General features: G+C 38.3%; 1 protein-coding gene across 9 annotated transcripts in view; it reads left to right on the top strand.

The window, feature by feature from the left end:
* Positions 1-24,135, top strand: part of RNF111 (ring finger protein 111) — a 98,404-nt gene that overhangs the window by 48,561 nt on the left and 25,708 nt on the right. For all 9 annotated transcript variants that reach the window (XM_047766238.1, XM_047766237.1, XM_047766232.1 and 6 more), the window contains exons 3-5: positions 13,334-13,460; positions 18,480-18,643; positions 21,837-22,031. In XM_047766238.1, coding sequence (XP_047622194.1) covers positions 13,334-13,460; positions 18,480-18,643; positions 21,837-22,031 — 486 coding nt within the window. The remainder of the gene's footprint in view (positions 1-13,333; positions 13,461-18,479; positions 18,644-21,836; positions 22,032-24,135) is intronic.

The following is a 24,135-nucleotide window of genomic DNA, read 5'->3' as shown; positions in this document are numbered from 1 at the left end:
TAGCCTTCTACATGCATTTTTACACATCTAAGCGAGGTTATCTTAAGGAATAATTTTTTAAAACATGCCAGGTGCATTGTAAATCAACTATATTCTAATTGAAAAATTGAAAAAAAACATACCGGGTAGTATATGCATTTAAAAATTTGCTAGCTATTGTTACCAGAATGCCCTCCAAGGAGTTTGCTTCAAGTTCCTTTACCACCCAACAGTGATGGTGTCGTGATAGCAAAAATACCTAGCATTTGTTGGGCAATTACTCTGTGCTAGTAATGTTCTAAGTGTTTTGTGTGTATTCTCTTTTAATCCTCGCAGCACCCTTAGGAGCTGGATTTTGTCGTTATCACTTCATATCATAGATGAAGCATTTAGAAAATCATTTTAGAATGATTCATATTCAGAATAGTTAAAGTATTTTGTATTGTCAAGAAATTTTAATGCTCTCAAAAAATTGGCTTCCTTAGATTCTTGAGAGATAGGGTTTTCTTCTAGATACATTTCTTTTTTTTCCCTTTTTGTTTTTATGGTTGCACTTGCAGCATCTGGAAGTTCCCAGGCTAGAGGTTGAATCAGAGCTACAGCTGAGGCCTATACCAAAGCCACAGCAATACCAGGTCCGAGCCTTATCTTCAACCTACACTTCACCATGTGGCAATGTCAGATCCTTCCTTAACCCAGTGAGTGAGACTAGGGATTGAACCTCACAGAGACTACGTTGGGTTCCTAACCTGCTGAGCCACAATGGGAACTCCTCCTCAGACATATTTCTAGTGCTGGCTTTCTAACTCCAAGTCTAGTATGTTACTGTGTGTGTTATGAATTATGAAATGACCAGAATATCTCAAATTTTACTTAGATTATATACTGAACTTTAATAATATGATTTGTGTGGATGGATATGATATAGAGCTACTGGGACAACTTTTTCATACAGTATCCATTGCTTTAGTGAACTGATGGAAAGAATGTTTTATATGCTAAATATTTTGTAATACCATCAAACTCTCTAAGGCAAAACAGTTATAGATAGTTAATGGGATTTACCAGATTATCTAAGAATGAGTTATTTAAGTCAGTACTTTACATTGTATAATAAACATTAATTCCTTGTTCATGTATCAATTGTAGATTTTTGGTTTGCAGTTATTCTGAAGTTTTGATATAAGAGCCTATATGTATATGAGATTGTTTTAAGTTGTTGTTCTCTTAATTGCAAGTTCATCTCCAGTGTCCTGCATTTGTACTCACCTCTTCTCATGATTTCTAATTTTGATGGTATAACTGTGCATGGATGATTTCGTATCTTTACTGTATATATACCTTTACTGGTGAGCCTTGTCATTTGCGGAATTTTTGTTTCCTGTTGCTGTCTTGTCTTTTCTGCCTAGAGAAGTTCCTTTATATTTGTTGTAAGGCCAGTTTAGTGTTGCTGAATTCTCTTAACTTTTGCTTATCTGTGAAGGTTTTGCTTTCTCCTTCAAATCTGAATGAGAGCTTTGCTGGGTAGAGTAATCTTGGTTGGAGGTTTTTTCCTTTCATCACCTTAAGTATATCATGCCACTCCCTTCTGGCCTGCAGAGTTTCTGCTGAAAAATCTGCCAATAACCTTATCAGGGTTCCCTTGTATGTTACTTGTTTCTTTTCCCTAGCTGCTTTCAAGATTTTCTCTTTGTCTTTAATTTTGGTCAGTTTGATTAATATGGGTCTTGGAGTATTCCTTCTTGGGTTTGTTTTATATGGTACTCGTGCTTCCTGGATTTGAGTGAGTGATTCCTTCCCCATGTTAGGGAAGTTTTTGGCTATTATCTCTTGGAATATTTTTTCTGTCCCCTTCTCTCTCTCTTCTCCTTCTGGCACCCCTATAATACGGATGTTGGTGCGTTTCACGTTGTCCCAGAGTTCTCTGAGACTCTCTTCATTTGTTTTCAATCTTTTTTCTCTTTTCTGTTCCACATCCATAATTTCCACTAATCTGTCCTCCACCTCGATTATTTGTTCTTCTGCCTCCTGTATTCTGCTGTTAGCTGCTTCTAGTGAATTTTTTATTTCAGTGATTGAATTTTGCATCTCTTCTTGTTTAAGTTTTATATCTTGTATCTCTTTGCTCAGTGTCTCCTGTCAGTTATCCATCGTTGCCTCCAGTTTATTTCCAATGTCTTGCATCATCTTTATCTTCAACAATCTAAAGTCTTTTTCCTGGATGCTGAGAATCTCATCGCTTAGCTGATTTTCTGGGGTTTTTCCTTTCTCCCTCATCTGAGTTATAGTTCTCTGTCTTTTCATTTTTATAGGTTTTTGGTATGGTGACCTTTTTACAGATAATAGAGTTGTAGCCTCTCTTACTTCTGGTGTTTGCCCCTCTTGTGGCTGAAGTCAATATGGGGGCTTGCTGTAGGCTTCCTTATGGGAGGGACTGATGCCTGCCCCCTGGTAGGTGGAGCTGATTCTACTCCCTCTGGTGGGTGGGGCTTAGACTTTAGATGGGATTAGAGGCATCTGTGTGCCTGGGGGGGTCTTTAGGTAGCCTGTTTACTGAAGGGCGGGGCTGTTTTCCCAGGATGTCCTCCAAGAACTGCAGTCAGGTTTGACCCAGATTCCTATGGAGACCTCACTCTGCCCTGGGACTCAGTGCACGTGAAAGTCCTGGGGAGCTCCTGTGCACAAGCCCCACTGGCCTTCAATGCCAGATGCTCCAGGGGCTCTTTCTCCCAGTCCCAGATCCTTGCACGTGAGGGTTTGATGTGGGGCTCAGAACTCTCACTCCTGTAGGTGAGTCTCTGTGAGCCAGTTAGTTTTCAGTCTGTGGAGCTTCCCACCCCAGAGGTATGGGGTTGTTTATATTGTGGAATCGCCCCTCCTACCTCTTGACATGGCCTCCTCTTTTTCTTCTGGAGTAGGGTATCTTTTTTAAGGTTTCCAGTCCATTTGGGTGAAGATTGCTCAGGCTTTAGTTGTGAATTTTGTTGTTTTTAGGAGAGAAGTTGAGCTCCAGTCCTTCTATTCTGCCATCTTAATCCTCTCTCAAATAATATTTATTTATTATTCACAGAGTTATGTACCTTAGACATCAGTAACTTGGCAATTACTGGAACTACTTTTTAAGTCATTAAGCAGTTTTCAAGATTGTCATCCTCATCATCTTTATGTGAGATATAGTGCTTGCTGACTCCATGAGTGATGCAGTTACTGGAAATTTTATCCCAAACTACAGATACAATTTTTACTTATATTTTGACTGGTGAACCGCTATTTCACAAGTTTTTTTGGTTTTGAATTATATCTATTAGCTGTGTATTTTATTTACAGCTTTAAAAAATGTATTCTAAGAGTTCCAGTCGTGGCGCAGTGGTTAACGAATCCGACTAGGAACCATGAGGTTGCGGGTTTGGTCCCTGCCCTTGCTTAGTGGGTTAACGATCCGGCGTTGCTGTGAGCTGTGGTGTAGGTTGCAGAGTGAGCTGTGGTGTAGGTTGCAGACGCGGCTCGGATCCAGAGTTGCTGTGGCTCTGGCGTAGGCCTGTGGCTACAGCTCCAATTCGACCCCTAGCCTGGGAACTTCCATATGCCGCGGGAGCGGCCCAAGAAATAGCAAAAAGACAAAAGAAAAAAAAATGTATTCTATACCTATATATTCATATTTTCTGACTATACTCCATACTTGTATTTTACAAGTTTGCTTAAGAAAATGATCAGACCTTGGAATTTTAAATTCTTAACACTAGAAATCATATCTAAATCTGTGAATATTTTTCTTCCTTTTCCAAAAATAACATTGATAAGAGTTTTTGTTGTTATTTTATTATCTTTACATGGGAATTTTGACACATAAAATATATAAATATACAATGAACTCCCACATATTCATAACATGCTTCATTTTTCAATATTCTGACATTCATACTTCATCTCTCACCACTCACTTTTTTCTGGAGAATTTCAGAACAATTTCTAGACATCATGCTGTTTAATTTGTTTTATACACTACATATTTCCTGCTGACTGGTAGATCTAAAAGCTTGATTAGATTCACGTTCACTTCAGCAGCACTTCCTTGGTGATGCTTTTGTACTTTCTCTTGCATTACACATTAAAATTAATAAGAGTGTTCAGATGGTGTCTTTCTGATCCCTCCACGATAAAATTCCCCATCATCATTTCATTTATTACTTTTATCAGCTTTGATGGTTTGCCTAGATCCATTATTTCATTAGGGATTGCAAAATACTAACTTTCTAAATCCATTGTTTTTGTTACTTTTATTAACTGAGGTTCCTTTATAAGAAGGAATTCTTCCTACATCAACTAATTGGTTACTCAAATGCAGGTTATACAAGAAAGGTAAGATAAATGCTTGAGTCTTTACCTTCATTTACCATATTTCAGAATAAACAAGGAGTATTCAAAGAGGTTTTTCATTTTCAAATGTCATTTTGAACTCACAGATTTTAGAATAGTTGATGTGTTGCAATCTTTGTATTTTTTGATGTTCAAATAGTTTCACCTTTGGCTAGTAGAAGCATCTTCAAGTTGGGTCTGATATATCCACTGAAAGTTTAGGATTAGGGTTTTTATGTAAGCTTGTGTTTTATTTTTGGATCTCTTTACATTTAGGTTGAGAAAATCTTGATTCTTAACAGTATTGGCATTTACTTTTTTGTTTTATTGTTTACAGAGTATAAATACATACATACATATAAATGAACATTCAGAAATAAATATAAATGATAATTTGGGGGGGTGCTGCACATGCAGCATATGGAGGTTCCCAGGCTAGGGGTTGAATTGGAGCTACAGCTGCTGGCCTAGGCCATAGCCACAGCAACATCAGATCCGAGCCCTGTCTCCGAGCTACACCACAGCTCACAGCAATGCCGGATCCTTAACCGACTGAGCAAGGCCAGGGATCAAACCCAGAAACCTCATGGTTCCTCATTGGATTTGTTTCCGCGGCGCCACTAAAGGAACTCTGTAAACGAATAATGTTTATAATTAGTACTAACAGTAATTCTGTTGAATATAAGATTTTTTTATGTGGTTCCTATTTTGCTCTAGGCTAGTTTTCTATGTGGTTATGCCACCAATTGTTTGTTTGTTTTGTTTGTTTGGGCTGTGCCCATGGCGTGTGGAAACTCCTGGGCCAGGGATTGAAATTGTGCTGTAGTAGCAACCTGAGCCGCTGCAGTGACAATCTCAGATCCTTAACCTGCCACAAGGAAACTCCTGTGTTACCAATTTTTTATGTATTTGGAATCATTTGTTTTGTGGTTGTTGCAGGTTTCCTTCCTCCCTCCCTCCCTCCGCACCTACAGCATATGGAAGTTCCCGGGCTAGGGGTCAGATTGGAGCTGTAGTTGCTGGCACTCGAAACAGCAATATTGGGATCTGAGCCGTGCCTGAGACCTACACCGCAGCTCATGGCAACGCTGGATTCTTAACCCACAGAGCAAGGCCAGGGAACGAACCTGCATCCTCATGGGTAGTAGTCGGATTCTTTTCCGCTGCACCGCAACAGGAACTCCCTAGTTTTGGGGGTGTTTTTTAAACATTTTATTAGGGTATATTGAATTTACTTACCATAAGATCCATCCTTTTTTTTTTCTTTTTGTGGCCACACCCACTGCATATGGAAGTTCCTGGGCTAGGGAGCTGCGAATCAGAGCTACAGCTGAGGCCAGGAAGCCTACGCCACAGACAAAGCAACATCCATTCCAAGCCACATCTGCACCCTACATTGCAGCTTGAGGCAACAGTGAATCCTTAACCCGCTGAGCACAGCCAAGAATCAGACCTGTATCCTCATGGAAACAATGTTGGATCCTTAACCTACTGAGCCTCAATGGTAACTCAATTCATTCATTTTAAGTATACAATTCAGTGATTTTTAGTAAAATTAGAACTGTGTAACCATTTCCACAGTACAGGTTTAGAATATTTCTTTTAGTCCTCAAACGTTTTCCCCCCACACTTATTTACGTTTAATTTCTTTCATGCTCTCGCTTCCTCACACAATCTCTATCTGTTGCTGTCTCTATAGAGTTGCTTTTTCTGGTCATTCATATAAATAAAATAATAGCAATATGTGGTCTCTTGTGTCTGGCTTCTTTCACTTACCATGATTTTTCAAGGTTCATCTATGTTGTAGCAGGCATCAGCAATTGGTTTCTTTCTATTTATTATTTAGTTCCTTTATAGTATCCCATTGTATGGATATGCTACATTTTGTTTTGTTTTGTTTTCTTTTCTTTTTCGGCTGTTCCCATGGCATGCAGAAGCTTCCAGGCCTGAGGTTGAACCTACATCACAGCAGTAATCAGAGCCACTGCAGTGACATTCCCAGATCTTTAACCTAATGAACCACCAGGGATCTCCACATTTTGTTTACCCATTTGTCAGGTGATGGACATTTAATTGTTTCTGGTACTTGACTATTGTGAATAATACTGCTATGAACATTTGGGTACAGATTCTTTGCATACGTGTTTTCATTTCTGTTGGACAGATAACCCAATAGAAGAGTCCTGAAGGAAATTCAAAGTTTTTCAGGGTCAAGGTTGTTAAAATTTCGGTTACTTTGTGATTGCACAAGACAGGAGCAGTAGCAAAGGCAGTAAGTAGCAGGGAGATGCTTTTGATAATAACTAGCACCAACTAGTTATGGCATGGTGATAACACTTTATATAGAGTCTGAGTTTGGAATGGGAATTAAGTGTTAATTCCAAATTCGCTTACATTTGCTTGACAAGTCATTTAGACTTATGAAGTTTAAGTTTCTTTTTGGAGCTAGACATGCAGAATATTCTACATGGGACAAAGTATGCGCTCACAAATTGGAAGCTATTCTTGTCATTGGCAATGTGTTGGACTTAAGGCACAGGGAAACCAGGATTACCAGCGGTTCCTGAAGAATTGTCAGAGAAGCTGTTGTTTTTATAAACATTGTTACACCACCCAGGCTGTTACATTTTACTTTCCTCATGACATCTAAAAAGTACATACAGCAGGAGGGGTTCCCTTTATTGCTCAGCTGTAGGGAACCCGACTAGTATCCTTTTGAGGATGTGAGTTTGATCCCTGGTCTCACTCAGTGGGTTAAAGATCCAGTGTTGCCATGACCTATGGTGTAGGTCAAAGACGTGGCTCAGATCCTGCATTCCTGTGGCTGTGGCATAGGTCGGCAGCTGCCGCTCTGATTCGACCCCTGACACAGTGGGTTAAGGATCCTACATAGCCGCAACTGTGGCTCAGACTTGATCCCTGGCCCAGGAACTTTCATATGCTGTGGGTATGGCCAATAAATAAGTAAATAATTTTCATTCTAGAGATTCCAAAATTTTGCCTGTTATGATTGATATGTGATTTTATGTATTCAAGTTTTGCTTGTAAATGTTCCTTTTAGAAAATTGATGTTTAACTGATAAAATAGCAGTGCCTAAGTGAGTTATTTATATAACGTGTAGCTATACAGTCTCTGTGTTCATAAAAAATTATATAAATTGAATTTTAATGCGTTAACAAAGCTTGTTTTGTATCATTTATCATTGGTACTTCAAAATGTTACATTTACATTTATCTTTGCTTAACTATGTAAAAGGTGCTTAATGATGTTAGGTGATATTTTTTACAGACTTGTAAAGAAATTTCATGTCTACATACATGGAGAAAAGTCACTAATAGAGTTCATATGCAGATGTAGCTTTTCTACATGTAAAGTGATGATGTCCAGTTGGTGGGTTACATACAATAAGGGAAATTTAAAAAAATTCATGATGCTTTATTTTGATATATAATGCTGTTTTAAATATATGATTGCCTGTGTGCTCTTACTTTAATCTATATTGTGCATGTAATTATGAATAATTAGAAAAGTAATTTGGAAATTGAATTGAGAATATTAAGTAGCCACGTGAGTGCTGATATTTTGTTTTTCTCTGCCTATAAGATATTTATGCTGTTAAAAATACATTTGACCCTAACATGTCTATGTGTATAATCTTTATTTATTTGTTTCTTTTTAGGGCCATACTCATGGCATATGGAAGTTCCCAGGCTAGGGGTCTAATGGGAGCTGCAGCTGCCAGCCTATGCCACAGCCACAGCTACACAGGATCCAAGCCATGTCTGTGACCTACACCACAGCTCATGGCAATGCCAGATTGCTAACTCACTGAGCAAGGCCAGGGATTGAACCTGCATCTTTATGGATACTAGTTGTATTTGTTTCTGCTGCACCACAATAGGAAATCCTGTATAATCTTTAAAACTTAGAAACTTCTTTAGAAATTTGCACATCTCTCTCTCTTTTTTTTAACTTTAAGGCCATATTTGTGGCAATGGAAGTTCCCAGGCTAAAGTCAGATTTCTTTCTTTTTTTGCTTTTGTTCTGCCCAGTTATGTGGAGGGTTTCTTGCTCTTTTTAGAGGTTTAAGTTCTTCTGCCAGCGTTCAGTAGATGTTCTGTGTCAATCATTCTACATGTAGTTGTGGGTTTTTGTGTGTGTTTGTAGGAGAAGGTGTGTGTGACATCTTACTCTCCCACCATCTTGATCCTTCTCCTAAGGGTCAAATCTGAGCTGCACCTACTGGCCTACACCACAGCCACAGCAACGCGGAAACCAAGCTGTGTCTGTGACCTACACCACAGCTCATGGCAGTGCCACATCCCCGACCCACTGAGTGAGGCCAGGGATGGAACCTGCATCCTCATGGGCAGTAGTTGGGTTTGTTTCTGCTGTGCTACAACGGGAACTCCAGGTTTTTTTTGTTTTGTTTTGTTTTGTTTTGTCTTTTTAATGGATAGAATAATTTGCAAGACTTCCAAAATAGAAATATTATGAAATATTTTAAAAATGACTATTTCTTTGGAGTTCCTGTCCTGGCTCAGTGGTTAACGAATCCATCTAGGAACCATGAGGTTGCGGGTTCCATCCCTGGCCTTGCTCAGTGGGTTAAGGATCTGGCACTGCCATGAGCAGTGGTGTAGGTTGCAGACGCGGCTCGGATCCTGCATTGCTGTGGCTCTGGCATAGGCCGGCGGCTACAGCTCTGCTTCGACCTCTAGCCTGGGAACCTCCATATGCCGCGGGAGCGGCTCAAGAAATGGCAAAAAGACAAAAAAATAAAAATTACTGTTTCTTCAATCAGATCATCTTTTATTGGCTCTATGATTTACCAGTGCCTGCTTTATCTTCTCTGGAGTAGGAGAGCAAGTTGTAGATCTTTTTCATGGGCTTGTAACCTTTCCAAATACTGGTCAGTTTTTTAAGTAGTGTAGATACTTAAAGGAGGAGATTTATTAGAGATGAAATTCTAGGTTGTCTAGGAATGGTACCTCGAGTGAAGAAATGTAGATGGTGTACATACCTCAGTAAGAAAAAAGTTGATCCATTTGTTGTCAAGCAAGAGTTCTGTAAGTTGAGTAAAAATGAATATACAGCATCAATGGAATACCAACATATTAGTAGAACATATAATGAAACAGGAAGCTTATTTATAAGAGCAACAGAGAGAGTAAAGTAAGATTAATCTCAATGGGAGTATTATTTGGCTTCTATGAAGAAAATTACATAACTTTATAGAAAGTTATAGTTAACATCAAACTAAACCCTACAGTTTTTCTAGAGGTTTATAAATATAACTTTGGTATGGCAAGATATGTTCTTGAATGAAAAAATATACATTATAGAGATAACACGGCTTTGTTAGTGTTGCTTAATGGCAGTCCAGTCCAAATCTCAGAAATTTTGCTTTCCCCTTGACTTTATAATCCTGAAGAATAATTAGGAAAACCTGAATCTACTAAGTATCAAAATAGAGTTTAGTATATTCTACATGCAAAAAAATTAATTTAGACCTTCTATATCATGTCAGACACAAAAATTAAAATGGATTACCAACCTAATGTAAGAGCTAAATTATACAACTTCTAGAAGAAATTCTCAGTCACCTTTGGTTAGGCAGAAATTTCTTTAAAAAGGTCACCAAAAATATCTATTAAAGTAATTGCTGATTGGGCTTCATCAAAATTAAAGACTTTTATGCTTTGTAAGACACCGTTAAGAAAATGAAAAAATATAGAGAGAACTTTTCTTTTTTCCCCAGCCACACCTGCAGCATATGGACGTTCCCAGGTTGAATCAGAGCTACAGCTGACAGCCTATGCGACAGCCATGGCAACATTGATCCGAGCTGCATCTGCAACCTAAACTGCAGCATGCAGCAATCCCGGATCCTTAACCCACTGAGTGAGGCCAGGGATTGATCCTGCATCCTCACAGACACTATGTTGTATTCTTAACCAGCTGAGCCACAACAGGATCACCTATAAAGAACTCTTAAAACTCAACATTAAGACCAAATTCCAAGTTAAACATGGACAAAAGATTTGACTAGAGATTTCATTAAAGTGTCTAATAAACACTTGAAAAAATATTTGACATTATTAGTTATCATAAAAATGGAAATCAAACCACAATGAGGTACTACTATATATGATGAACTAGAACAGCCATAATAAAAAAGGCACAATAGCAGTTATTGGTGAAGATGTAGAGAAATTGGAGCCTTCATTTTCCTTGTGGGAGTGTAAAAATTAACAGCCACTTAGGAAAACAATTTGGCATTTCCTTAAAAATGCTAAATGTAAATTTACGATGGTATTCATAAATTACATTCCTAAGTATTTACCTAAGAAAAATTACATGAATGTATGAAGACTTACAGATGAATGTTTTGGCTATTTGTAATAGCCAAAAGTAAGAAAAAATCAGATGTCCATCAAGCAGATGGATAAACAAATTGTGATATATTCATAGGATACCACTCAACAATAAAATCAAACTATTAATGGAGTTCCTGTTGTGGCTCAGCAGAACAGAATCCGACAGGTATCTATGAAGATGCGGGTTCAATCCCTGGCCTTGGTCAGTGGGTTGGAGATCCAATGTTGCCATGAGTTGTGGTGGAGGTCACAGAGGCGGCTCGGATCTGGCGTTGCTGTGGCTGTGGTGTAGGCTGGCAGCTGTAGCTCCAATTCAACTCCTAGTCTGGGAACGTCATATGCCGCGGGAGAGGCCCTAAAAAAGCAAAAAATAAAAATAAGTGAAAATGAACTATTAATATCCATAGCAGGGAGTTCCCGTTGTGGCTCATAGGATAATGAATCCGACTAGGAACGATGAGGTTGCAGGTTCCATCCCTGGCCTTGCTCAGTGGGTTAAAGATCCGGCATTGCTGTGAGCTGTGGTGTAGGTCGTAGACATGGCTTGGATCCCGCGTTGCTGTGGCTCTGGTGTAGGCTGGTGGCTACAGCTCCGCTTCGACCCCTAGCCTGGGAACCTCCATATGCCACATGGGTGCGGCCCTAGAAAAGGCAAAAACACCAAAAAAAAAAAAAAATCCACAGCAACATGAATAAATCTCAAAATAAGTACACCCAGTAAAAGAAGCCAATAGGAAAGTGTATGTAATGTATAACTTCATTTATATTGAGCTCTTGAAAATAAAAATCCATAATGACTGAAAGCAGATTAGTTGTAGAGGTGTAGGGATGGGGATAGAAGGATGATGATTAACTGAAAATAGGGCTGTGGAATCTTCTGAGGGTATTGGAAATGTTTTAAAATTGGATTGAGGTGATGGTTATGCTCCATGTATATACTAAAATCAGTAAAATATACACCTAAAGTAGGTAAAATGTTAAGTTCTCAATATTCTTATGGGAAAATTCTTATCAAAAACATGACTTTTAAACTGTTGGCTGACCTTTATATTGACAGATAATAGTAATGAAGAGAGAAGAATGCTTTAAAAAAGACATTTCAGCCCTAGATTTTTTAAAAATTCAGCAAGAGAAGAAATTGAGCATAACGTTTCTTTCTCCCTCCCTCTCTCCTTCTCTTTCTTTCTTTTTAACTGTTGTAACCATTTTTAAGCGTGCAGGTCAGTAGTTTTAAGAATATTCACATTGGGAGTTCCCATTGTGGTGCAGCGGAAACCTATCTGATTAGGAACCATGAGGTTGTGGGTTTGTTCCCTGGTCTCACTCAGTGGGTTAAGGATCTGGCATTGCTGTGAGCTGTGGTGTAGGGCACAGATGCGGCTCAGATCCTGTGTTGCTGTGTCTGTGGCGTAGGCCTACAAATAGCTCTGATTTGACCCCTAGCCTGGGAACCTCCATATGCTTGGGTATGGCCCTAAAAAGAAAAAAAAAAAAAAAAATTTTTTTTAAAGAAGAATAGTCGCATGGCTGTGAAACAAATCTACAGAACTTTTTCTTGCAATCTAAAACTCCATACTCATTACACAGCTCCCTTTCTCCCTTCCTCACAATCCTGGTAACCACCATTTCACTTTCTCTATGAATTTGACTACTTTAAATACTTCACATAAGTGGAATCATACACTCTTTTTGTGTGTGCCTCGGGTTGTTTCACTTAGCAGGGCCAGATTCTATTTATAATAAATTATCTAGTGCCATAAATAAAAATTAGTTCTAGATAAGGTAAATAATTAAGGAAACACATTGAACCAAATATGTACCATCTTCTAAATACGAAGCACTTTCCAAACTTAGGCTATTATATAAAAAAACACATACAAAAATATTAACACATTTTATAGCACAAAACTAAAAGTCTACTGTGTTTCTTAAAAAAAATAGCATATCACATTAAAAAAAAACGAAGAAAACATACAGTGAGCATAGTATCTTTTATTTTCAATATTAAAGAGTTAATATAGTATGTAAATATCTTACATAAAATTTTATATCAGTACTTTTAGATATTAGTGTTACTATCTCAATATAAGATTATACAAATTCATATGGAAACCACTAAAAGTTTTTAAAGAAGAAACAAAAATCATAAGAGGAAGTAATCATGAGTATGTGCACATTAAGTGAATAAGTACTGATTTCACTATGTGTGGTAAGCTCTGGTTTTAAAAAGTTTGGCAGGAGTTCTTGTTGTGGCGAAGTGATTAACGAATCCGACTAGGAACCATGAGGTTGCGGGTTTGATCCCTGGCCTTGCTCAGCAGGTTAAGGATCCGGCATTGCCGTGAGCTGTGGTGTAGGTCGCAGATGCGGCTCGGACCCCAAGTTGCTGTGGCTGTGGTATAGGCAGGTGGCTACAGCTCTGATTAGACCCCTAGCCTGGAAACCTCCATATGCTGAAGGAGTGGCCCTAGAAAAGACAAAAAAAAAAAAAACTTCGGCAGATGTGATTTTCTACTTTTATAATGGATTGCAATATTCAAAGTCAAAATAAAAATAATTGTCTGTAAATTAGCTGACAGGCATATGCCCTCTAAATGTTTTTGCTTTTTGTTTTCAGGAAGTATTGATGAAGATGTTGTGGTGATAGAAGCTTCCTCCACTCCCCAGGTCACTGCCAATGAAGAAATTAATGTTACCTCAACTGACAGTGAAGTGGAGATAGTAACAGTTGGGGAAAGCTATCGGTAAGATTTTAATTCCTAGTTGTATGTTTGAAATTTAAAATATAAATATTTGTGTCCTGGTGCTCCCTTTGTATAAGTGGCACTGCGTTTATACTTCACATGTACCCTTCCAAAGAACTGTCAGCTGGGCCCAGGCTGCCCTGCTGTGAGTTCAGGCCACTGTTGTCTTTGATGAGGAAACACCGTGAGGACGCAAAACAAATGGGTTGTAACAAGTTCTGCATTCCATCAGGTCACAAACAGTGTGAACTGGAAATTGGCACTTGCCATATGCCTCTGCATAGATTAAATCACGAGTCACTGCAGCTCCTGACCCTTAGCACACCCTGAAAGAAGCTCAGGGTGAAGAGTAGGAGTGAGGCACTCTGTGCTCTGGAAAAACTGACAGAACACATCTTCAGATAGGTATTGTCAGGAGAAGATTTTATGAGTCCAGTTCTGGCATCTCCTCATATCTAGAAAAGCACTAAAATCCTTCATGATGTCTGCTCCTTGTGACTAGCACTAACCTTCACAAAACTAGCAGTGACCTTCTCCAAAATGTGTGCTTGCTTGCATGGACCTCTCCATTTCACCAAAATCATATATAGACCATACCCTTCCTCTTTGGAGTGATTTTTTTCAGAGCTGTCTGAAATGCTTCCTCCCAGGCTGTAGACCTTATTTTACCCCAAATAAAACTTAACTCTCAAAAAAATTATTTATGTGTATATTTATATTCATATATAAATATTTAGACATATTTATGCTACAAGTATTTGCATTTTTTTTTTGACCTAGTTCGAGTATGTTATAGCAACTGGATTAGTGGTTGTCAGATTAAGCTGCATTAGAGTCATCTACACAGATTATAAAATATATTCTGGATCATAGTCCAGCTGATCCAGAATCTTAGGGATCAGTATTTTTTTTAAGCACCCCAAGTATACAGTAAGTGTAGGGAGTTCCCTGGTGGCACAGTGGGTTAAGGATTCAGTGTTGTCACTGCTGTGGCTTGGGTTGCTCCTATGGCATGGATTTGATCCCTGGCCCAGGAACTTCCACGTGCCACAAGTGCAGCCAAAAAAAATAGTCATTGCTCTTGGTAAACAGCAGTTTTACATGGTGTTTTACAAAACTGAGTTTTCAAACTCAATTTCAGAGAGTTCACAAACTCCTTTGGAATTTAGATGTGAATAGTACTTAAATATTGGGATCTGATATTGATATCTCATCAGTACCAGTGACATTTGTGTTATTATGTTAGGACAACCTAGTAGGAAACGTATTTTTTTGCATTTTTTTTAACCTTCACTTTTAATATTATGTAAGCCCTTAAATGAAAAATCCTCATTCGTTTTGATAAATAAGTAGAAATGGCATTGCCCTTTTGAAAATCACTTTGACCAAGAAAAAAAAAAAAAGACAGAGAGAGACCCTAATACTATATTTACCATGTGCTTTAGTTGATTACAAATGTTGGTAAGGGAAGAAGTAAAGTATTCCTCTCTTTCATTTGATACACCAAACTAATCTATTGATGCATTGTAATTTTTGTGCTGTAATGAATTTAGAAATGTATTTGCTTAATTTTAATTTGTTACTGATTTTTTAAAAAGACATTCTTGCTTCAGAAGCATGTTACAAACATACCTAGAATATGCTTCTCTACTTGCCCATTGGCGTACTACTTTTAATATCACGGAAGAGAGCACTCTATAATATGTCCATAATTGTTTTAAATTTTCAGTGATTTTCCTGGACTCTGAGGAAAATTGATAGTTCACGGTATATGCCACAGTTATCCTGTGACTGCCATAGTGCCTTTGGTTCAACACTGATTGGCTGTTGTTGAAGTGGTTCAGGAGAAAGAGAACTGCTCTCTTTTCCCCTGTGGAACCAGAGAGCTTTCATGTCATGAAGATGCTTAATGGTCAAGGAGATGCATTTACCATAGTGATAGTGATCTTGAAGAAGACACACTGTGGAGTTCCTGTCATGGCTCAGTGGTTAACGAATCTGACTAGGAACCATGAGATTGTGGGTTCGATCCCTGGCCTCGCTTGGTGGGTTGGGGATCCAGCACTGCCATGAGCTGTGGTGTAGGTCGCAGATGTGGCTCGGATCCTGTGTTGCTGTGGCTCTGACACGGGCTGGCAGCTGCAGCTCCAATTGGACCCCTGGCCTGGGAACCTCCATAAGCCACGAGTGCAGTCCTGGAAAAAGACAAAAAAAAAAAAAAAAAATTCTTGGTTTCTTAAGAATTTTAAATGGTCTTTCTCCTTATCTAAAACCATTTCATCTTGAAACATTTGTTTACTCTCGTGCCTTAATCTATACAGTTCTTGCTGGAATAATGCTGGTATGTTTGTTTTACTGTATTAGGCTTTAACCTCTATATTCCTATTACTTGAAAATTTCATTTTATTTTATTTTATTTTTATTATTTTTTTTAAATTGACCATGATCTTTCCACATTTATTTATTTATTTATTTATTTATCTTTTTTGCCTTTTCTTGGGCCACTCCCGCGGTATATGGAGGTTCCCAGGCTAGGGGTTGAATCGGAGCTGTAGCCACCAGCCTACGCCAGAGCCACAGCAACGCAGGATCCGAGCCATGTCTGCGACCTACACCACAGCTCATGGCAACGCCGGATCTTTAACCCACTGAGCAAGGGCAGGGATCGAACCCGCAACCTCATGGTTCCTAGTTGGATTCGTTAACCACTGTGCCATGACGGGAACTCCTATTTTATTTTTTAATGTTTTTTATTTTTTCCATTATAGCTGGTTTACAGTGTTCTGTCAGTTTTCCGTTGTACAGCAAAGTGACCCAGTCACTCATACATATATACATTCTTTTCTCACGTTATCCTCCATCGTGTTCCATACTAAGTGACTAGATATCGTTCCCAGTGCTATACAGCAGGATCTCATTGCTTATCCACTCCAAAGGCAATGGTTTACATCTATTAACCCCAAATTCTCAGTCCACCCCACTCCCTCCCCCTACATCTTGGCAACCCCAAGTCTGTTCTTCATGTCTGTGATTTTCTTTTCTTTTGAAAAGTTCATTTGTGCCATATGTTAGATTCCAGTATAAGTGGTATCCTGTGGTATTTGTCTTTCTCTTTCCGACTTACTTCACTTAGTATGAGAGTCTCTAGTTCCATCCATGTTGTTCAAATAGCATTGTTCTTTTTTATGGCTGAGTAGTATTCCATTGTGTGTATATACCACAACTTCCTAATCCAATCATCTGTGATGGACATTTGAGTTGTTTGCATGTCTTGGCTATTGTGAGTAGTGCTGCAGTGAACATAGGGGTGGATGTGTCTTTTTCAAGGAAAGTTTTTTCTGGATATATGCTCAAGAATGGGATTGCTGGAGTTCCCGTCATGGCGCAGTGGTTAATGAATCCGACTAGGAACCATGAGGTTGCGGGTTCGATCTCTGCCTTTGCTGAGTGGGTCAAGGTTCCGGCGTTGCCCTGAGCTGTGGTGTAGGTCGCAGACGTGGCTCGGATCCTGCGTTGCTATGTCTCTGGCGTAGGCTGGTAGCTACAGTTCCGATTCAACCCCTAGCCCGGAAACCTCCATATGCCGCAGGAGCGGCCCAAGAAATGGCAAAAAGACAAAAAAAAAAAAAAAAAGAATGGGATTGCTATGTCATATGGTGGTTTTATATTTAGTTTTTTGAAGTACTGTCATACTGTTTTACATGGTGGGTGTACCACTTCAGAAAATTTCATTTTAGAATTTGAACTTCTTTCTAAACTTTTAGTCTCTGTACATGCCGAGGCTATTTTCAGGCCAGTTTGAACTTTGGAATTCTTTTCTCAATGGTCAAGCTCATACCCCTGATTACTGTATGTTAGTGGATCTGGCTTGTTCTTTCCATACATGCTGAAAATAAACTTATAAGCAGTTTTACATTCAGCTTGGGCGAGAGAAAAACCATCTTCATAAGCTGCAGCTTTTTAAAACATTTATTTTTCTCTCCTAGAGCCTTAGGACTGCATTTTCTACATACTATATCCCTCTGTTCCCTTAGTCCACATCATTATAAGGAATCCTTTAAATTTTTTAAAAATAAAATGTATGCCTGTAAGTAATTTATTACAATATACATAATTAAAATATGGTAAAACTTTCGATGTTGAAGCCTTGTGACTACATACCTTAAAAGCGTAACGTGGCTCAAATGGTGTTTTTTAATAGCTGACAAACTAGTAATTTAGCTACGACTGTCTTTACCTCTCGTGATTGCAAGAAATGTCTCTGGTGCTTTGAATCTCTTTTAGGACACTCAGCCTGGTTTGGAACTCCCAAAGCCGTGCTTTGCAAATCCAATTTGGACTAAACATAGATCATGTGGATATTACTAAATGTTTAGGGCGTTGATATTTTTGCTACTGTATCTATGGGGAATAATTTTAAATAATTTATTTCCGTAAAATGTAAATAATTGATTATAACCCAGGTGAATATTCAAAATAACCATTGAAAAGAAAGGAGCATTTTTTAATAGGATCCTGTATTTTATACCAATGAGTGGTCTAATATATCATTTTTCATTTCCAGGTCAGTTGGTAGACATTTGTTGAATATTTAATTCATCAAATGTTTATTGAGAGGTAGCCATTATGCTAGTCATAATTTTTAATTACGATTATTAGTTTGGGTTACTTTTGCATGGAGAATTTCATTACTTACTTTGTAAGATAGCCTTATAATTTATTAGGTAGGATCCCATTGTGGCTCAGCATTAATGAACCCAACTAGTATCCATGAGGATGTGGGTTCAATCCCTGGTACCACTAAGTGGGTTAAGGATCTGGTGTTGCCATGAGTGGCAGTATAGGTTGCAGATGCAGCTCAGATCCCATGTTGCTGTGGCTGTGGTGTAGGCCAGTAGTTGCAGCTTTCAACCCCTAGCCTGGGTACTTCCATGTGCTGCATGTGCGGCCCACTTCTTAGTTGACTAAAAATTTTGCTTGTTTTTCATGTTTACTAATTTGATATTGTTGTTCCTTAAGGTCTCGTTCGACCCTTGGCCACTCCAGATCTCACTGGAGCCAAGGTTCAAGTTCTCATACAAGTAGGCCACAGGAGCCACGAAACCGCAGTAGGATTTCTACTGTTATCCAGCCCTTGAGGCAGAATGCAGCAGAAGTTGTGGACCTTACTGTTGATGAAGATGGTGAGTTGGAATACTAGTAGTGTAGAATTAAGCAGAGAATTTGATAGGATAAAATATCAATATGCTAGAAACTCCTATTGCTGGTTAATGGTAACATAATATTAAATTACAGGGAAGTTGTCAGATATCCTAATGTTATTTTTCAAGTAATATAATAACCTTCAGATTGTAAATTGTGTCTAAAAATTCTTTCTGGATATTATTTCATTGCTTAGTAGTTACTTTCTCTGAAAAAAGCATATTTTTACAAGTGGTAGTCTGATATATTCTCAGACTTACATATTACTTTCATTTGTAATACTGTTGTCATACTTTAACTTTACTATGAAAGATAGAAACAATACTTTTAAAACACAGAACAGAAAAGCAATGTAACTGAATTAGATGGTTAATCTGGTTATTTGAGATGTTGAATTTGCTTTTAAAAGTTATGTTATCCTGGAGTTCCCGTCGTGGCGCAGTGGTTAACGAATCCGACTAGGAACCATGAGGTTGCGGGTTCGGTCCCTGCCCTTGCTCAGTGGGTTGACGATCCGGCGTTGCCATGAGCTGTGGTGTAGGTCGCAGACGCGGCTCGGATCCCGCGTTGCTGTGGCTCTGGCGTAGGCCGGTGGCTACAGCTCCGATTTGACCCCTAGCCTGGGAACCTCCATATGCCGTGGGAGCGGCCCAAGAATAGCAAAAAAAAGACAAATAAATAAATAAATAAATAAATAAATAAATAAATAAAAGTTATGTTATCCTTCATTGTAATATTACAGTTACCTTTTGTTTTGCTCAGCTTTAGTGTCTTGTTTTGGCTTACAGTTGCACGCAAATAACTGTGAAAACAAAGTTAGCCTTGGAAAATACAGGTTAGGGAAAGTGGTAGCAAATATGAATATATGAATACATACATGAATTTTCCCTGATATTGAGACTTATCTTCAGACACTACTAGTTACATTCTAGAAGGAAATGATCAATCATAATTTCCTTAAGGAAACAGCAAGCCATATATGAATTTATTAGCTTTTAGTGTTAGCTGTCAGTTGGAAAAAGGATATATTCAGTAGGTAGAAAGAGTTAGGGGCCTTGTGCAGTAAGCTCTTATATCAGCTATTTGCATTTTGGATGATCATAACTTTCATAGCACCAGTCCTTTGGAATTAAGATTCTTTTGAAGAGATAATTTACTCCTCTTGTCTGCATTTTATTCAACAATGTCTCAGTTTTTATTTTAGAGCACCATAAATTATCTGCGAGACAGTGGTTAATATGAGATTAATTAAAGATTACTCAGTTAATTAAATATTGGTTGATTATTTTGGAAACTTTGAGTGTGTTTTCCCACATAACACCTACCATCCAGTAAAGTAGAAAAAGGTGGCAGAGTAGCCATTTAACCCACCAGAATTAGTTCAACCAGAAAACTTTAACATTTTGTTTAAAAGTATTCCAGTGATCAATAGATGCCCCCTTCTTCCTACTGGTTTCTCTTAGTGGAAGCTTCCATCTTATTAAAAATAAATCCAAAACTTAAGTATTTCATTTAAACCAGCAGTTCTTACTTGGCAGCCATTTTATGCCCCTGGAGACATTTGGCAATACCTGCAGACAGTTTTGGTTCCCACAGTTGGGGAAGAGAGCTACTAACATCTAAGAGGTAGAGACCAGGAGTGCTCCTAAATGTCCTACAATGCAAAGGGCAGCCCACCCCATCCTGTTCCCATCCCCAACAAAGAATAATTCAGCTAAAAATGTCAATACTGCTGAGATAGGTAAACTGAGATAAACTGCAAATAGAGGTTACTCCCTTTCCTTAATATGCCTAGGCAAATATATTTTTTTAAGCATCCAAAGTACAGTGTACCGTATAGACTAACAAGTATAATTTTTGTTTCAGGAATCAGCCTGCTGTGCTGCATTGTTCAGAAAAGCTTGTCCTCTCAATCCGTATCACATTTAAAGAGTCGCTTCTGGGACTTCCCATTGTGGCTCAGCAGTAACGAACCCAACTAGTATCCATGAGGATGCAAGTTCGATCCTTGGCCTAGTTCAGTGGGTTAAGGATCTGGTGTGGCTGTGGCTATGGTGTAGGCCAGCAGCTGCAGCTCCAGCCTGGGAACTTCCATATGCCAAAGGTGCGGCCCTAAAATGCAAAAAAAAAACCTACACAAAAACGAAAAAACGGAGTCACTTATTTTCAGGTCTAATTATTGTGACTATGCTTTGGACAGATTTCTTTCTTTTTTTCTTTTTAGGGCTGCACTTTTGCCATATGGAAGTTCCCAGGCTAGGGGTTGAATCGGAGCTGCAGCTGCCAGCCTGTGCCACAGCCATAGCAACACCAGATCCGACCCAGTCTATGACCTACACCACAGCTCACAGCAACCCCAGATCCTTAACCCGCTGAGAGAGGCCAGGGATCAAACCCACGTCCTCGTGGGTACTAGTTGGGTTCGTTTCCACTCAGAGTCTAAAATGTAACTCATTTATAAGTTCTGCCTGAAATTTCTTTTAATTTCTACTGCAAAACTTTAATTTTTATTAGAAAGTACTGATGAATTCTTGCGAAAGTTTGAGGAGAGGAACATAAAAAAGGCATGTGAAAAAGAAATCTAATGTTTATTAAATGACTGTTGGTAAAGCATCATATAAAGTACTTTATATATGTGAGGTCTGTTCATCCCAACAACAGTTCTATGAAGAAGATTCTGTACCTTTCCACTTCTACAGATGAAGAAATGAAGAGTGCCTAATTAATTTATCCTTGATCACACTGTCAATGGTGAAATCAGAACTGCTCTCCAAGCTATCAGACTCTAAAATCTACAGAGAAATCCAGAGAAAGTACAGTTAGTAATACTATTCTAACAACCTGTAACAGTGTGTATAAACACAGCAGAGGGACTTTCACTTTTTTTTTTTTCTTTGTGGTCAGGAAAGTCACGTAGTTACCCCGAAAAACTATGTTAATCCTCTGAATTATTGGAATAAGCATATATGTATTAGGGTTTTTTTGCAATAACAGTAACATATTTTAATGTTGACAGTTTAACTTTATGAAGGCTTTTTTTAGCTATATATTGTACTTTTTAGAGGGTTCATATTTTAAGTTTGCCTTATTAATTATCATAAAATGTATAGCTCTTAATATAACTCATTACCTAATTTGTTTAGAAATGCTAAATAAACATTTTGTATTTTGTAGAACCTACTGTAGTACCAACCACTTCTTCAAGAATGGAATCACAAACCACAAGCGCTTCCATTAATAATTCAAATCCATCTACCTCTGAGCAGGCCTCTGATACTGCTTCAGCTGTCACTAGTAGCCAACCCTCCACAGTGTCAGAGACTTCAGCTACTCTTACAAGCAATATTATGACTGGTACTTCTACAGGAGGTGTGTTAAAAAAAAAAGGGGGGGGGGCTCTTGGAAAAAGAATTGTTTTTAAGATTTTTAGCTATGTTAGCAAGAGTGTATTCTTAGAGTAAACATCATATGTGAACAAAGTAGTCCCAGTTAGAATTGGACTATGACTTCATATTTGAGTCTGTGTGCTATTTGCTACCAAGCTATTGTAGCTCAACTGAAAGAGACTGGGGAGAATTAAATGGCTGACTCCAAAAATACAAGCAACAAAAGAAAAATAAAGGCAAATTAGACTTCATCAAAATTTAAGTTCCCTTTATTGTTTTAGCCAGTCTTGGTTGGAATTTTGTATTATTTATAAATAACCAGAAGATTCTTAATTGATATATTGGCCCAAAAGAGAATAGCTATGACCTGTGAGCTAAGTTAGAGCAGGATCTCCCTGGTATTGGTTACTCTAGAAATAAAGCTAGAACTGTGGTAGTCCAGAATCCTAAGGATTCTGAGGAGATGTCTCAGGAGTCAGGTGGGTAAAGTGGAAAGGAAGAATGGAGTTTGGGTTTTTAACTCTTCTAATTTAACTCTAACAATTTTAAAATAAATTATTTCCATTTTTATCTGTTTTATGAAATTTCTATGTAGTTTGAGGAAAGGGCGCCCTTTTTTAGAGGAGTTTGAAACAGGATAGATCTTCTGGGGGCACTTCTGCTGTTCTTCTGGCATGGAAAAACATGCTATCAAAATAATTCCAGACATGTGACAGAGAGCATAACCAGGACTCAGATGTTTCATACCTAAAAGATTATCATGTTTTCTAACAACAACCATGCAAGGCAATTATTGCTACATTTAATAGGTAAGAATGAGGTTAAATAACTTTGCTAAGGTCACATTGCTCACGGTTAGACAGGCTTAGGATTAGAATTCAGGCCCATCTGACTCCATGTTTCTTTTCCCCCCTGTTCAACACTGAGTCACTAGTTTATTTTAAGAGACCTTTAAATTTTCACATAGTAGAGTCTTACCATTTCTTATGTTCTGTTGTGTCCAAGTTGAGTGACCAGAGGAATGGAAAAGATATTGGAAATTAGTGAAACATCTAAATATGCTCCGAGTTGGGTGGTTGTGTTCTAAGAAGTATGTAAACCAGCTATAATGGAAAAAAATAAAAATCATTTTAAAAAATTTAAAGAGTGCATAGTAGTCTTCATTATATAGGAATGATTTGTAGTAGTAGAGGCTCATAGAGTTCAGGAGACGAAACTTCGCTTGATGCATTTAATGGAAGGGACTTACGTGGCATTTTAGAGTTGTTAAATTTCAATTTAAAACTAATAATTTATTGGAGTTCCTGTCATAGTGCAGTGGTTAACGAATTCGACTAGGAACCATGAGGTTGCGTGTTCGATCCCTGGCCTTGCTCAGTGGACTAAGGATCCGGTGTTGCCATGAGCTGTGGTGTAGGCCAGCAGCTACAGCTCCGATTAGACCCCTAGCCTGGGAACTTCCATATGCCGCGGGAAGCGGCCCTAGAAAAGGCAAAAAGACAGAAAAATTAAAAAATAAAACTAATTATTTATTTAATCTTTTTTTTTTGTAATTTATTTTTATTTTATTTTTATTTTTAGGGCCATACTTGGGGCAGGCATATGGATGTTCCCAGGCTAGGGGTTGAATCAGAGCTGTAGCCACCGGCCTCTGCCACAGCTACAGTAATGCAGCCACATCTGTGACCTACACCATGGGTCACAGCAACACTGGATCCTTAACCCACTGTGCAAGGCCAGGGATTGAACCTGCATCCTCATGGGTGCTAGTCACATTGTTTGCACTGAGACATGATGGGAACTCCTAAAACTAATCATTTATTATGACCTAGGAAAAGATGATCTTTTGCCATATTTAAATATCATGGTAAATACAAGACTCCTAAAGATTAAGGCTTTCAGGAAAATCTCAGTGAAGATCACTGCCTGAAATTATACGTGTGTTAAGAATATGACTGTATCACATTATTATTTGCAGATATTTGAATTTACTAAGCATTTCTTATTATTTGCTTATTTATACATATATACACATATATAAAATAGTACATGTTTTTTACACAGTGATATTTGATCTGTGCATTTTT

The sequence above is a fragment of the Phacochoerus africanus genome, chromosome 2 (assembly GCF_016906955.1).
Source record: "Phacochoerus africanus isolate WHEZ1 chromosome 2, ROS_Pafr_v1, whole genome shotgun sequence".
NCBI lineage: Eukaryota > Metazoa > Chordata > Mammalia > Artiodactyla > Suidae > Phacochoerus > Phacochoerus africanus.
This window is presented reverse-complemented; position numbering and strand designations above follow the sequence as displayed.